This window comes from Geotrypetes seraphini, chromosome 3 (genome assembly GCF_902459505.1).
Source record: "Geotrypetes seraphini chromosome 3, aGeoSer1.1, whole genome shotgun sequence".
NCBI lineage: Eukaryota > Metazoa > Chordata > Amphibia > Gymnophiona > Dermophiidae > Geotrypetes > Geotrypetes seraphini.
In genome coordinates this window covers 365,623,271-365,636,550 of record NC_047086.1, presented here as the reverse complement: position 1 = coordinate 365,636,550, position 13,280 = coordinate 365,623,271, and the positions used below count along the sequence as shown (strand labels likewise).

Here is a 13,280-nt window from a genome sequence, read left to right as displayed (position 1 = left end):
AATGCACCTTTGGAGGGCTCTGAAACGATCTCTTTCCATGGGATTCCACCTTCTGCAGATCCCCAGAGGAGGCTGAGACCAAGGCTCCTGCCTCTCCCCCATGTGTTCCGCTGCATACTACTACTACGGGACATGGATGTTTCTTGACTGGTCATTCAGAGCAAACTTGGCATGATACAGGGGTAGAAAGATCTGAGGGGTCCATCCCTCTCAATTTAAGTAAAATAGAAGGATTTTGAGGCAGATGGAGGCTTTAGAAAAGAGATAGTTTAATATACAAGATGGCTGTCACCAGCAAAAACTCGCACCAAAAATGGCCCATGAAGACTCCCCTAAAGTACAACAAAATGCAGGAAAAGGAGTTTTAGAGGTGTGGACCTTAGCTCTGGTTGCATAAACCTTCAAAATTCACTTTTGAAGACAGACTTTACTCACTATGCCATGTGCCTGCCTCTTTCAGCTTAGGAGTGCAGCTGGGACGAATGGAGAAGAACTATTCTGCCTCACAGGTTCACGGGAAGAACTTGGTCTTCGGACTATCAGACAGCCTCAACCCAGGAAAACCTTACACCACAAAGGGGGGGGGAGGGGACTATGCAGTCAGCCCACTATTACATCCCAGCCGAGCCAGGAAGGAGTCAAACAGCCTACACTCAAGCTCCTGATAAAAATCAGGTATGCAAGCAGTTTGCAGAAAAAAAAAATAAAATAAAGGGGACAGGAGCAGCTGCCTATGAAGGAGACAAAAGACGATCAACAGCATTCTGCAAGCAATTTGCAAGTTCAGATGCATAACCCTACAGTTCAGGACTACTAAACACTTTCACATAAATAAAACTTACCCCCCCCCCCCTTTTATACTAAACCGCAATAGTGGTTATTAGTGTAGGGAGCCGCGTTGAATGCGCCGCACTGATCCCGACGTTCATAGGGGCAGCGTGGAGCATTCGGCATGGCTCCCTGAGATAATAACCACTATCGCGGTTTAGTAAAAGTGGGGATTAATTTTGTTCCAATTTTAAAAGTGGAGAAAAAAAACCCCAAAACTGACCCATAAGATTAAGGACTCATTACAAAAAGGGTCCTGTACAGCTAGACACAAAGCAACCTTTGTGTGTTCCTGCTGTCACTGGGCCAGAAATAGTTTCTCTTTGGGAATAATAATTACTAAAAATCCCTTTAGTACATGTGGCTGAATGTGTATCCAATATAAGAAGGGAAAAAAAAAATAAAAAAAAAAAACACCAAACATATCCTCATACATTCTCCACTACTAAAAACACCACAAAAATTATATTCAAAAGACTTACAAGACAAGGGAGGTGGTGTGGAAACAAAAGTGATGAAGGAATTCAATGAGACAAACATAGAGGATCTCTAATTAGACAATGAATGGCAATAAAAACAAAAAACTTAAAATGGTTGCTTGTATGTTTTATGTGCCTAGAGGTGCTTAGGCGGCAACGCTGGCTGTGAAGAACTAAAGCCGATTCCAGGCAGACTTGCACAGTATGCGGTAATTTGGTTTAGGATGGGCTTTTGACAGATCTCCAGTAATTTGGACATGAGGACAGTGCCAGACACTTATGATCTGTGTCCCCCAAATGACAAGATGGCTCAGATAGCCTGGAATGGGTATGGACAGCAACTCCAGTAGTTGGAACCCAAGGACAGTGCTGGGGCAGATTTCTGTGATCTACGTCCAAAAAATGCCAAGAGACAATTTATTAAGTATATACCAGATGGCTTCAAAATGATTGCCTGCATCTACCAACTATGGGGTGAGAAAAGTTGAAAGAGACAATTTAATCATGAACTAACAATGAGCATGACTGTCGAGTCAGATTGAATGGGCTGTTTCAGGTGTTTATCTGCTGTCATTTACTATGGTACAAACTTAAGATAAGTTATTTTGAAAAGCAATCCACAAAAATAAAGTTAAATCCTTGTCCTCCCTAAAATTATCTACCACTAAAGTTTAAAATGTAGTACAGAGTTTGTGCATTATTTATACAATGTGATCTAGTTGATAATAACATGCATTAATAGCATTAGCATACAATAACATAGTAACACTAGGGTTATTCCATGTCAAGTGATCAAGGGCTCCCTGCATGACCATCACAGATTTTGATAAAACTTTATGCACAAAGTCCCACATGTATCAAACGAACTTTGGTAAAGTTTTAGTTTCGCCTGTGGAATATTCGTGGAGATATAGCCATTTGTTTGACCCCATACCACAATGACATTCTGACAACTTTGAGACACAATATCTCACGAGCTATGTTTCCAAAAAAACTGAAACTTAGCTACCCTGCACAACTTTTGGAGCTCTATTCAGTGCTACCAATAATAATTTTTATCGAGCACTGAGTGAATGGCTGAATTACAGTAAACTTGGCCGAAAAAATTAGTGCTCCAAAAAAAGTCAAAGTTTGACATTACTTAGCTCCCACAATAATTGAGTAATAAATGCGAAATTTGGCGCATAATGTCTCAGTACAACGTTGTTTTCAAAAGTACAATTTCAACCTCCAAGCTCTTTCCATTAGTTTACAAATTAAGTTGCTAATTTGTGTAAAAAGGCCAAAAATAGGGTATTTTCAGCCTGCTTTTACAGAAAAATACCTTTCAGAAACTCTTTCAAATCAGTCTCATTAGAAAGAGCATATTTCAAACCCCCTAGAAAAGTGGGCTTCATTTTCAACGCAGGTTAACAAAAAGGGGGACAAAGTTGGGAGATGTCACCATGGCAACGGCCTACGTTTCAACTTACAATTATGTCACTTTTCACACTGTTTTTCCCTGTTTATTTTTACTCAAGCTTTGGGTACAATTATAGTGTTCTTAATTAATGATTATTCCTAACTAGAAATTGAGGTGATAATTTTGTTGCATGCAGATCACAAATTACAACTTGTTTTCTTTTTCAGATCCACATTATTATTAATTCAGTTTAAAATGGATACCAACGAATCGATGCCAACAAAGTGGACTTCACTTCGGCTTGGGAACCATATAAGATACCCAATTTAGGCTTGGGAACCTAGGATAAGACACCCTAATCATTGGCTTTGGAACCAGAAAGATACCAACAAAAGGCTTTGGAACCTTGACAAAGAAACCAAATGTGAGGCTTGGGAACCTGGACGAAGTGGCCCACCCGTGGCTGGTATTGCACAGCTATCGGACGTGACCCCTATGGTGATGGGGTTGCCAGTTCAAACTCTTGAACTGGTAGTGACAATGTCGCCATGGACCAACGCAATAGAGTAGTAGTAATACTACGTCAATACAAAACTGTAACTTTAAAAATGACAGAACTATGTTGAAATAGAGGTTGTTGCCGTGGCAACGTCTCCCAACTTTGTCCCCCTTTTTCAGCCATTGTTAACCTGCGTTGAAAAATGAAGTCCACTTTTCTAGGGGGTTTGAAATATGCTCTTTCTAATGAGACTGATTTGAAAGAGTTTCTAAAAGGTATTTTTCTGTAAAAGAAGGCTGAAAATACCCTATTTTTGGCCTTTTTACACAAATTAGCAACTTTACACTTAATTTGTAAACTAATGGAAAGAGCTTGGAGGTTGAAATTGTACTTTTGAAAACAACGTTGTACTGAGACATTATGCGCCAAATTTCGCATTTATTACTCAATTATTGTGGGAGCTAAATAATGTCAAACTTTGACTTTTTGGAGCACTAATTTTTTCGGCCAAGTTTACTGTAATTCAGCCATTCACTCAGTGCTCGACAAAAATTATTATTGGTAGCACTGAATAGAGCTCCAAAAGTTGTGCAGGGTAGCTAAGTTTCAGTTTTTTTGGAAACATAGCTCGTGAGATATTGTGTCTCAAAGTTGTCAGAATGTCATCGTCGTACTGTATTTCATTGTGGTATGGGGTCAAACAAATGGCTATATCTCCACAAATATTCCACAGGCGAAACTAAAACTTTACCAAAGTTCGTTTGAGACATGGTGGACTCTGCATATGAAGTTTCATCAAAATCCGTGATGGTCATGCAGGGCACTTTCCAAGAATCTGATCACTTGACATGGAATGACCCACTAGCTATTAATTCTGCAAATGAGTTCATTTGCATGTCCTTAGCTTTTAAGGTTCAAATATAAATAAATAGCATACAAGTTTAATTATGTTACAAAACTGAAGCACTGCCAGAAAATCTTTCCTCAGGGTATATTATAGTAAAAACACCACACAGCTGTAACCACAACCACTGCTTATGAGGAAGGTGGTTTTCATGTCATTCTGTAATATGAGCTTGTGGCATTTACCAAACCCTTCAACAGGAGCACAGGTACACGTAAATTGCACATAAGCTCAAGATACCAGGAAGACTCCTGAGTTACTTGTCACGTATTATCAAGACCATGCTTCACCAATAAAAGATGACAATCTGGCATTGTGTATTTATATTGTTCACATCTGGTAGAGCAAACTTTTAGGACCAGATTCTATAACTGACACTTAGGCACCCATTACAGAATCGCACCTAGCTTAAAACTTAGACACCTGTAATGTAGGTCAGGATTCCAAAAGCCAACTTTATAGGCACCTAAATCTTTCTCCATCCCTAAATACTCCTACTTTGGTGTTAAGATGCAACTAGGCACCATGCAAGAATCGCCTATCATTTGTAGAATTATGCCTAAAATAGGCATTTATCTCCCAAATAAATTTTATTTTTTTCAATTATGAGCATATTAAAGCTCATTATGGAAATCATTTACTAATTAAGTTAGGCACCTATAATAGAATTTCCCCCTTAGGGTCCACAATTTAACAAAGTGTAAAAAAGTCTTCTATGTCTTGATTCTATTTTGTAACTTATTGCCGACTGTCCAGCTCCTCTTGTTGTAAACCGCTTCAAACTACCATGGCTTTGGCGGTATATAAGAAAATAAATTATTATTATTAATTATTATTATAAAATACTTCATTCACCAAAAACAAAATAGGATTACGTCTGTCTCTACAGCTAAGTAAGGGCAAAGCAGAGAGTGATAGCTGAAATTTCCATAACCTCTCATAATACTTTTCCACACCTTCAAATGATCATTGCTGCCCCCAGCCTAAGGTTGGAAATATCGTCAAATCCATCTCTCGCCCCCTTCCCCCAATTTAGCAGTTAACAGTAACACCACTGCATCTTGAATGGACCTGTGCTTCCACCAGCCTGGGTGGGAAATACTAAATCCCACTCATTCTCTATCCTGTGGCCATAATCAGTGTTGGTCTTCTCCCTCCTCCACATTCCTTGTCACCGAAATTGCTGGCTGCAGATGATATGGCAGGAGGGAGAGAACAGGTGGTGGGTTTCCTCAGTCCAACTCTGATCATTGACTGGAGAGAGCGTTTTAAAGGGGGACTGGTTAGGTGAGGGAATGCTAAATGGGAAGAGAGAATACATAATCTTACTGAGCACGTGGAGAACCTAAGGGTATGAGTGAGAAGCCATGAACCAAGTGAAATGATAGCACTACAAAAGGGGGAATGTCAGGGCTGACAAGTGCTACCCCTTCTAAAAAAAAAAAAAAAGCTTTCAAACTTGAAATTGGGTGGGGAGGGTCTGGGGATGAAGGAAAAGAGGGACTAAGCAGACGTCTGCAGAGTTTCATTGAATGTAGACTTGAAGATGGTAGAAGTAGGTAGGGACAGTGCGCAGAAATTCAGGGACTGTGCCACAGTAAGGACAAAGCAACTGAGTAGGGTTATTTGCGATGCTGGGGTATTTGAGCAAAAGCATTAAAAAAATAAATGAAGACGGAGAGTGAGTGAAATTCAAGATATGGAAGATATAGAACAAACTAGAGAGAAGTGAAAGAGGCTTGTAAAGCTAAGTAAGAGATAAGACAAGAAAAGGGCTTGAGACTAGGGGGAAAGACGAGTGAAAAGAGCTGGCAGGTGAAGGAACAAGAGAGGAGAGTATGGGAAAGTTGGTTTAAGTTAGAAACAGAGTTCCATGGACCGCGCAAAATATTACAAAGGGGGGTGGGAACATAACGCTTGAAAAGATGTACAAAAAGAAATGGGGAGCTGTAAAAGTGAAAGATGAAAAGTTAGGGGAGACAGAACTGGAGGGTGGAGATAGAGAAAGAAGTGAAATCTAGCAATGAATGAGTAGAGAGGCAAGGATGAAAAAGGAAAGATCAATGTCAGACTGATGTAGAGAATGAAGGGAAGAAACAAGAAAAATATTCAAACGACAACTTTGGGGAAAATATTTAGGAGAACAAAAGCGTGGAAGGAGACCAGGGGACCACCCCAATTAGAAAATTAAATTGCACACACCACAGCGATAAGTGTTTGAGGAAGGGGAGAATCAATTTTGAGAATGTGATTTTTTTTATTTTTTTTGGGGGGGGGGGTTTGAGGTGAGAGACTGCTAGCATGTAGTGGGGGGGGGGGCTAATCTATAGCACTGCAACAAGTTCAGCATCTCCAGTAAGAGTAATGCAATTTTTCCTATTTCTGTTCTGAAAGTTAATGCTATTATGGGTTGGAATGTTTGCTTATTTGGCACTGGATGATTTTGTGTTGCTGTCATCGAGATATCATAACTTAAACTTTTTTTGCATGGCGAGCTATAAGGAGGGCACATCCTAGCTTAGTCCTGTATGAACTGCAGAACAGGTTAAAAAAAAATTATGTTGATAATTTAATGCGACTTTGTATCTACCATTCAACCCAATATCGAAAAACCATATGCAGGCATTAGTCCCAGATCTCATTTTTGAAGCAAGCAGTAGTGAGGGGGGGGGGGCGTAGTCCGCCCCAGACACCGTCTTGGTGGGGGCGCCAGTACCAGTCCACCCCCCCAGCATACCTCTAGCTCTTCGCCGGTGCAAGCAGCAACTCCAACCTGTTGTTGCTTGTGTGTCAGCTCTCCCTCTGACATCACTTCCAGGTCCAGCACCTAGGAAGTGATGTCAGAAGGAGAGCCGACGCTGATGCAGGCAGCAAGTTGGTGATGCTGCTCATACCAGGAAAATTAAAGAGGTACAGGGGAAGGGGCATGCGCACAGCAGGGGGAGGGGCACCACTACCCCAGGCGCCTCTCACCCTCGCTATGCCACTGGAAGCAAGCAAACCTTTTCTTAGAAAACACCAGCTTCAGTAAAGATTTATAAACAGTAGTAAATTGTTAAGATTGTAGTTCAAAATTAATGCAAGAGAAATCAATTTTATTAGGATTGATTTTTGTTGTTGTTCGGCCACCGATTTTAGTGATCAGTGAATCACACACATGAACATGGTCTTGTCAAGTGCCATAATAGATTGAGAACCACTGATCTTGGATGCTGATAGATCAGGAGTGTCAAAGTCCCTCCTCGAGGGCCGCAATCCAGTCGGGTTTTTAGGATTTCCCCAATGAATATGCATGAGATTTATTAGCATACAATGAAAGCAGCGCATGCAAATAGATCTCATGCATATTCATTGGAGAAATCCTGAAAACCCGACTGGATTGCAGCCCTTGAGGAGGGACTTTGAAACCCCTGTGATAGATTAAACGTGAGTGAGTTTCATAGCCCTCATGTTTGCTAGAAAGTATTCCTATAGATAAAGTCTGACTATAGGAACAAGAGGTACTCAAAATCAAAAATCCCATCTCTCCATCTACACAAGTGGAAAATGCTGGGAAAAAAAGGTTCCTTGGAGACTAGCCCTTTCTCGAAGACTAAGGGAACCATAAAATAAAAATTTCCCTGGCATAAAATGCAACACTACTGAAATACAGAATTTCTAAATAAAATAATTTCTCAAGTCAGGTTGTTTTCACTCAAAACCAATGCAAAGAGCTGTTTTATTGTTACTGTTCTACACACTCTTAACAAGTTGTTTTCACATTGTTTCCAGAACCTGGTTTAAGAAAATAATAGAACCAATTAGTTTGTTACTGTGATTTTGCTTACCCATTGAGCTTAAAAAGTGGTTCAATGCCTGACAGGGGGGACTTGGAGTTTGTGTGGATTTGTCACAACTCATAGGCGCAGGACTTCTGTCCATATCGAAAGAGAAACAACCACTGGAGGATCCAGAAAGCAGCGAGGATCTTCTGACAAACATGAAAAGTGGGGATCTGGTGGTGAAAGGGCTTGGGCTTGAGGGTGGCACAAATGGTCCCTGAGGGCTGCTTGGTGAACTGCTCCCCTCTCCTGATTGATTACCTGGATACTGACTTTGTAATGAGGTAAGGGCCCCCGGTCTCAGAAACCGAGATCGTGCTGACCTCTCAGTAGACCGCAAGGAACCACTTTCTTCTTGGTCACAGTTCAGATCCGAGGGCTGTTTTGCCATTTGGTCTTTTTTTCTGCAGAATATAAATGAAGTAAATATTAGGATTCAGGATATTTTAATGTCTCAAAAAGAATATATGAAATTATTAGCCAAGTTTTATAATTATGGTCTGCCAACGTAGATTTTTCTGTAATGCATTAAAGAATGTCTCAATGTTGGTGTTAAAATGTTACAAATTTCAAGAATAAGGAGGTGTGCGCACAACTGAGCAGTATTGTAGTTCGGTCCTTATTGTTTAATAAAGTTTCCAGAAAACGAAGTAGTTTATTTGTTTTTGTTTTTTTAACTGTGCACAGCACCTTTGGCTGGAGATAGACAAGTGTCAAATGAAGCATAAGCAAATGTTTGGGTGGGCACTATTTTCTCTCCATTTCATTCAGTATACTTGCCCAAAGCTATAGCTATAGCCCAGAAATAGCAAAGACGAAAAAATAAAAAAAAAATAAATTTAAATTGAATCAGGTTGGGCAGACTGGATGGATCATTCAGGTCTTTATCTGCCGTCATCTACTATGTTAAAGCTATTCAACCACCATTCTTATAAACTGAACAGAGAGATCTCTCTTTTAAAAGGTTAGTCAATATTTTTCTAACCAACCTTATGAATTCAAATATGCCCTTGATCCTAAATGTCTATGGATGTTGCTAACTACCCGCATGTACTTAGATCTGTTTGGTTTCAATGCTGAATTTAAATGAAAACACTACAGCAGCAAAATGGTTCTGATTCAATTTAGGCTTGAACTCTAAGAGAAAATACAAGAAAAATCTGAGCAGAATGCTAATAGCCTAAGTCATTAAGAAGACTTGGCAGTGTGATGAAATGTTAGAACAGAGAGAGAGAGAGAGAGAAAAAAAAAAGGCTACAGTGACTTGGAGCCTGCCTTTGGCCCCGATCCCTGTTCCAGCCCCATTGTTCTCGCGAAAGTGCTGAGCACAGCAAGTCTGGGAAAAGTTGGCAGCGGTAGTAGCCGCCGGTTGTAGTAAGTGCGTCACAATAGAATTTGTACACTGAAAAGCTGCCCCCTCCCCCCGGGTAGCGCCAACAGCCTTCACACACTTCTGCAGTAAGCGTACACTCTCAACACGTCCACCTTACATATGCCTACAAAAGCAGTTTCCCCTCAGAAAACTAGCGAAAATTCGTGCCTCTAAACCACTAATCTATAAAAAATGACTTTTTTTTTAATTTTTTTGTTGTTGTTTATAATGACTTAAGGCGTTTAAGTGTATCTCGTGTGCAAGAACAACACTTCTCGGAGGGAAAACTGCAGCGACTGACTAACGTTTTGTAAAGTCTCGCTCTCGTGCTCATGAGGCAAGACAAGGTTCTGAGAACTTGGTACTTTTGATAGACCCTGTTCTCAATCTCCATCATGCAAGAAGAGCCAGTCTCCCTAAGACGTTTCGGAAACCTTAAATTCCTCACAAAAACCAGCAGTGGCGTCCATGAACGGGGGGGGGGGGGAGAAGAGGTGTCAATAAATCCCAAAGTGCATCGCCAACAACGAAGCGCCGTTGCAAAGAACGTGCACACACACTTACTATTTAGAACTCGAAATTTATCCGCACAAAGAGCCCGAAGTGAAGAGTGCAGGCAAAACACCTATCTGCCGCGCGCGCTGCACAGACTCGATTCACACTGGCGGAGCGAGCCCGTAGTCGACCGCTGACGTCACTAATTGCCAGCCTCCTGCCCGACTGAACCAATCCGGAGAGCTAGAGGACGCCCCCCCCCCCTCCCCTCAACAAGCTTCCTCGGCGCGAGGCGAATGTTTACAAACTCGTTTCGCGGCTCCACTTGCCCTAGGAGAGAGAAGCAGCCGCCCTCCAGCACTCCCAGATAGATGATTTCTGGATGCTATTGTGCTTTTGTAAATAATGTAAGCAGTGTATATGTAAATATTTGTTGTTTATAAATAAACCCACTGGATCCGGGTACTGCGGTTTTTCTTTATTCTCCTGTCATGTGGCCAAAACCCGCATTTTTAAAAAATAATTCGCCCGATAACTTGGAAAAAAAAAAAAAAAAAGTTAAGTTCGTTCCAAGTGGTGGATCTCAAGCACCGCTTCTCTCGTTCTCATTAAGAAATGCATGGTTAAGGTGAAGCTTCGTGACTGGGTTCTTTATCAGTTTTCTTGCATTAATTTGGAATAACACGGGCTATCGCACTAGCTTATCCATGTACATGTAAAGCAGCTTTACAGGAAATGAGTGTCCCTTCTAAATCAAAAGAAGTTTGTAAGTGAGAATTAGCAGGAATCCTGCGACAACGTCGAAATCCGCTACCCCTTGGGGGCAGGTTTCCAGCATTATTATAAATAAGCCCAGTCACAGCCTTCATTTAGTCTATGTTTTAGCCTGTCCTCCCAACGTGTTGCACAAATCAGAGACTCGAGCATGTTCCCTATCTGTTCCGGCGGGCTCACAGTCTATCTAAAGTACCTGGAGGGCTGTGGAGAATTAGGAGACTTGCCAATGGCGACAAGGAGCAGCGCGGAGTTTGAACCCCAAACCTCAGGTTCCTTAGGCTGTAGCGCTAACCACTGCGCAACACTCTCCTAGACACCCAGGGAGACAGCCGAATTACCAGCCCCTCCATTCCTTCGCCTCGACTGCTCTCGCGGGAGGTTCATAGACAGGCGGGCGCCTCGGTTCACTGGTCAGGGCCAACTAGCAGACGACACTTGTCAAGAGGGGCCGAGCAAGGGGCTCAGCTTTGCGCTCCGACGGGTTGCGGGTTCTGCCGGATACACGGAGGAGGAGGGGGGGGGAGGAAGTCAGTGAATTAGCGGACTACTGTCTTCAGTAGAAGTAATGATATTTTGGACTTCTGCAGCACGAAAATTAAAAAAAATCTCCTGCAAATTAACTCCTTCACGCGGAAATACAAAACTCGAATCTAACTGTGCACTATTAAATGTTACTTGTGCCTTGGTTGTATGTTGTGACGTATCAAGAGCAACAAAAATATACCGCGTTGATTTTCTAATCTCCCGCGGACCTTCCTTCCTTCCCCCAAAGCACAGAAAGAACACGATCTCGTACACGACCAGCAACGCTGGGCCCAGTGCGAATATCCTAGTTGCCAGCTCGGGTCGCTTGAGGATGACCTCAAGGTGGGGAAGGGCAGGCCTGGCCGGCCTATGCTGCACTCTTCTGTGTACCCAGGGTTCAAGCATGCAGGCTGCGTCACTGCCTCCATCTGCCTTTAGAACTTTTTTTAAAAAAAGGACCCAGATCTACCAAACCCATGTACACAGAAAGCAAGAAACTTGATTTTAAGCAAATACGGAAAAAAGCCGGCATTCACGAAAATGCAAAAACTCAATTCTCTACCAATTCGATAGCAATTCCATTCTCAACTAGTAGCGATAGGAAGAGTATCGTAGCTAGAACCGAGTCCCACCGATTGCTGCAGTACTTGGATTTCAGCCACAGTCTCCCCCCCCCCTTCTCCTTATTGCTTCCGCCTCAGTTTATGCCGTCTTGTCCTTAAATCGCAGGAAGCAGTCGGTGTGCTTTAACGACGATCGAACAGAGGGGGAAAAGCTGTTTAAAGGATTTCCCCCAGGAAGTACTTGCTTACCGCTGCTCTTGGCTCTCCGCTCCGTTGGCTGTTCTGCGGCGAAAATAATCCAGCGCTGCTCAAAGTCCGGCATTATACTGCCGGCTCCCCTCCTCCCCCACCTTCCGGGTCGCACAAAAAAAAAAAAAAAAAAAAGCCACGAGCTTCGCTGTTTCAGCGCAAGTCCTCATCGCGCTATACGTTAATGTCGCGACTACAGAACTACAGTCGATTCCACCAAGGACTGTCCCGAGCAACTCCCTATGCAGTGTAAAAAAGCAAAGACAGTGACTCAAAATTAAATCTTCACGTGGGAGGGCGTCCTTCCTACATATCTCTACTCATCCTCCCCCCCACCCCCAAAGGCAACAAACAAGTACTAGAGCCGGCTTTAGGCTAGGTACAGTTCCACTTACTTTTCCGTCCCCGGCGGCGACGCAGTAGCTACAGCCAGACATGGAGAAGGGGACAAACGAGAACTTCTTCGCGGCTCGCCGCGGTCCTGAGCCTAGATTAGCACGGAGAGAAGGCGCTAACAAAAGGCGCGGGAAGCAGGAGGAAGTGGCGATTGCGACTGCTAACAGGCCCGCTACAATCCTCGCGGCCACAGCAACCATGCCATAGGTAACTTCCACCTGTTGTCTTCTCCGAGGAATGAAGCGGCGCACAGCAGGACCGGAGCTTCTCCACGCCCAGCCGGCTGCTGCCACCAATCAGCGACCGGCCCAACCCCCTTCCCCTCCGCTGACGTGGGCCCGCCTAGCAAATGTCAAGGTAAAAGGCCGAGGGGAAGGAAAGTGGAGCTTAGCAGTTGCTGCTGCTGGATGCGGGACAGAGAAGGCGCAAGTTTGTAGCGGAATCTCGACGAGCTGGAGATAGGCGCGCCTACTGTGCAAACAGGCCCCTCCCCGTATCAGTGCGAGCAAAACAGGATGTGTCTAATGGTGCTATATTATCTCTCTCTTTTTTGTACGTGTAAAGAGACGTGGTTTCTGTCCCCTCTTATTTAAAAAAAAAATCCATTTACATCTACTAGGAAGGGGTGCTGAAAAGTTCTCAGCACAACCAACCAACTTCCCAAATTCTGAGCCTTATTTTGCCACTGTAGCTGAATTTGCCAATTTGCAGAAACCAAATTATATGGGGGGGGGGGGGTTTACATTGTTTCAGATTTTGATTGAACCATTTGCACCTCGTTCTCTTCTTGGTTGAGCTGAGAACTTTTTCAGCACCCACCCCCTCATAGTTATGAGCAGAGAGACGCTTGTTCTTTTTAGGCTTCCATCGAGTTAGAAAGCAACATGAAAAAGAAATAACTACACGTGAGAGAACCAAATGCCAAGTGGCTACTCCCTGAATCATCTTTTCTAAAAGCACTATAACAGAA

At 42.9% G+C, this 13,280-nt stretch overlaps 1 protein-coding gene across 7 annotated transcripts in view; it reads right to left on the bottom strand.

Moving 5' to 3' along the window:
- BCL2L11 (BCL2 like 11) overlaps positions 1-12,828 on the bottom strand; it is an 85,449-nt gene extending 72,621 nt beyond the window's left edge. For 2 of the 7 annotated variants that reach the window (XM_033939793.1, XM_033939794.1), the window contains exons 1-2: positions 12,311-12,823; positions 7,940-8,337 (exon numbers count right to left, since the gene is read on the bottom strand). In XM_033939793.1, the coding sequence (XP_033795684.1) occupies positions 7,940-8,337; positions 12,311-12,510 (598 nt within the window). In that variant the 5' untranslated portion in view covers positions 12,511-12,823. Of the gene's footprint in view, positions 1-7,939; positions 8,338-9,869; positions 9,967-11,914; positions 11,933-12,310 lie in introns of those variants that run through there. The other 5 variants (XM_033939798.1, XM_033939795.1, XM_033939792.1 and 2 more) reach the window with 5 other exon arrangements.
- Between the last annotated feature and the right edge of the window lie 452 nt (positions 12,829-13,280).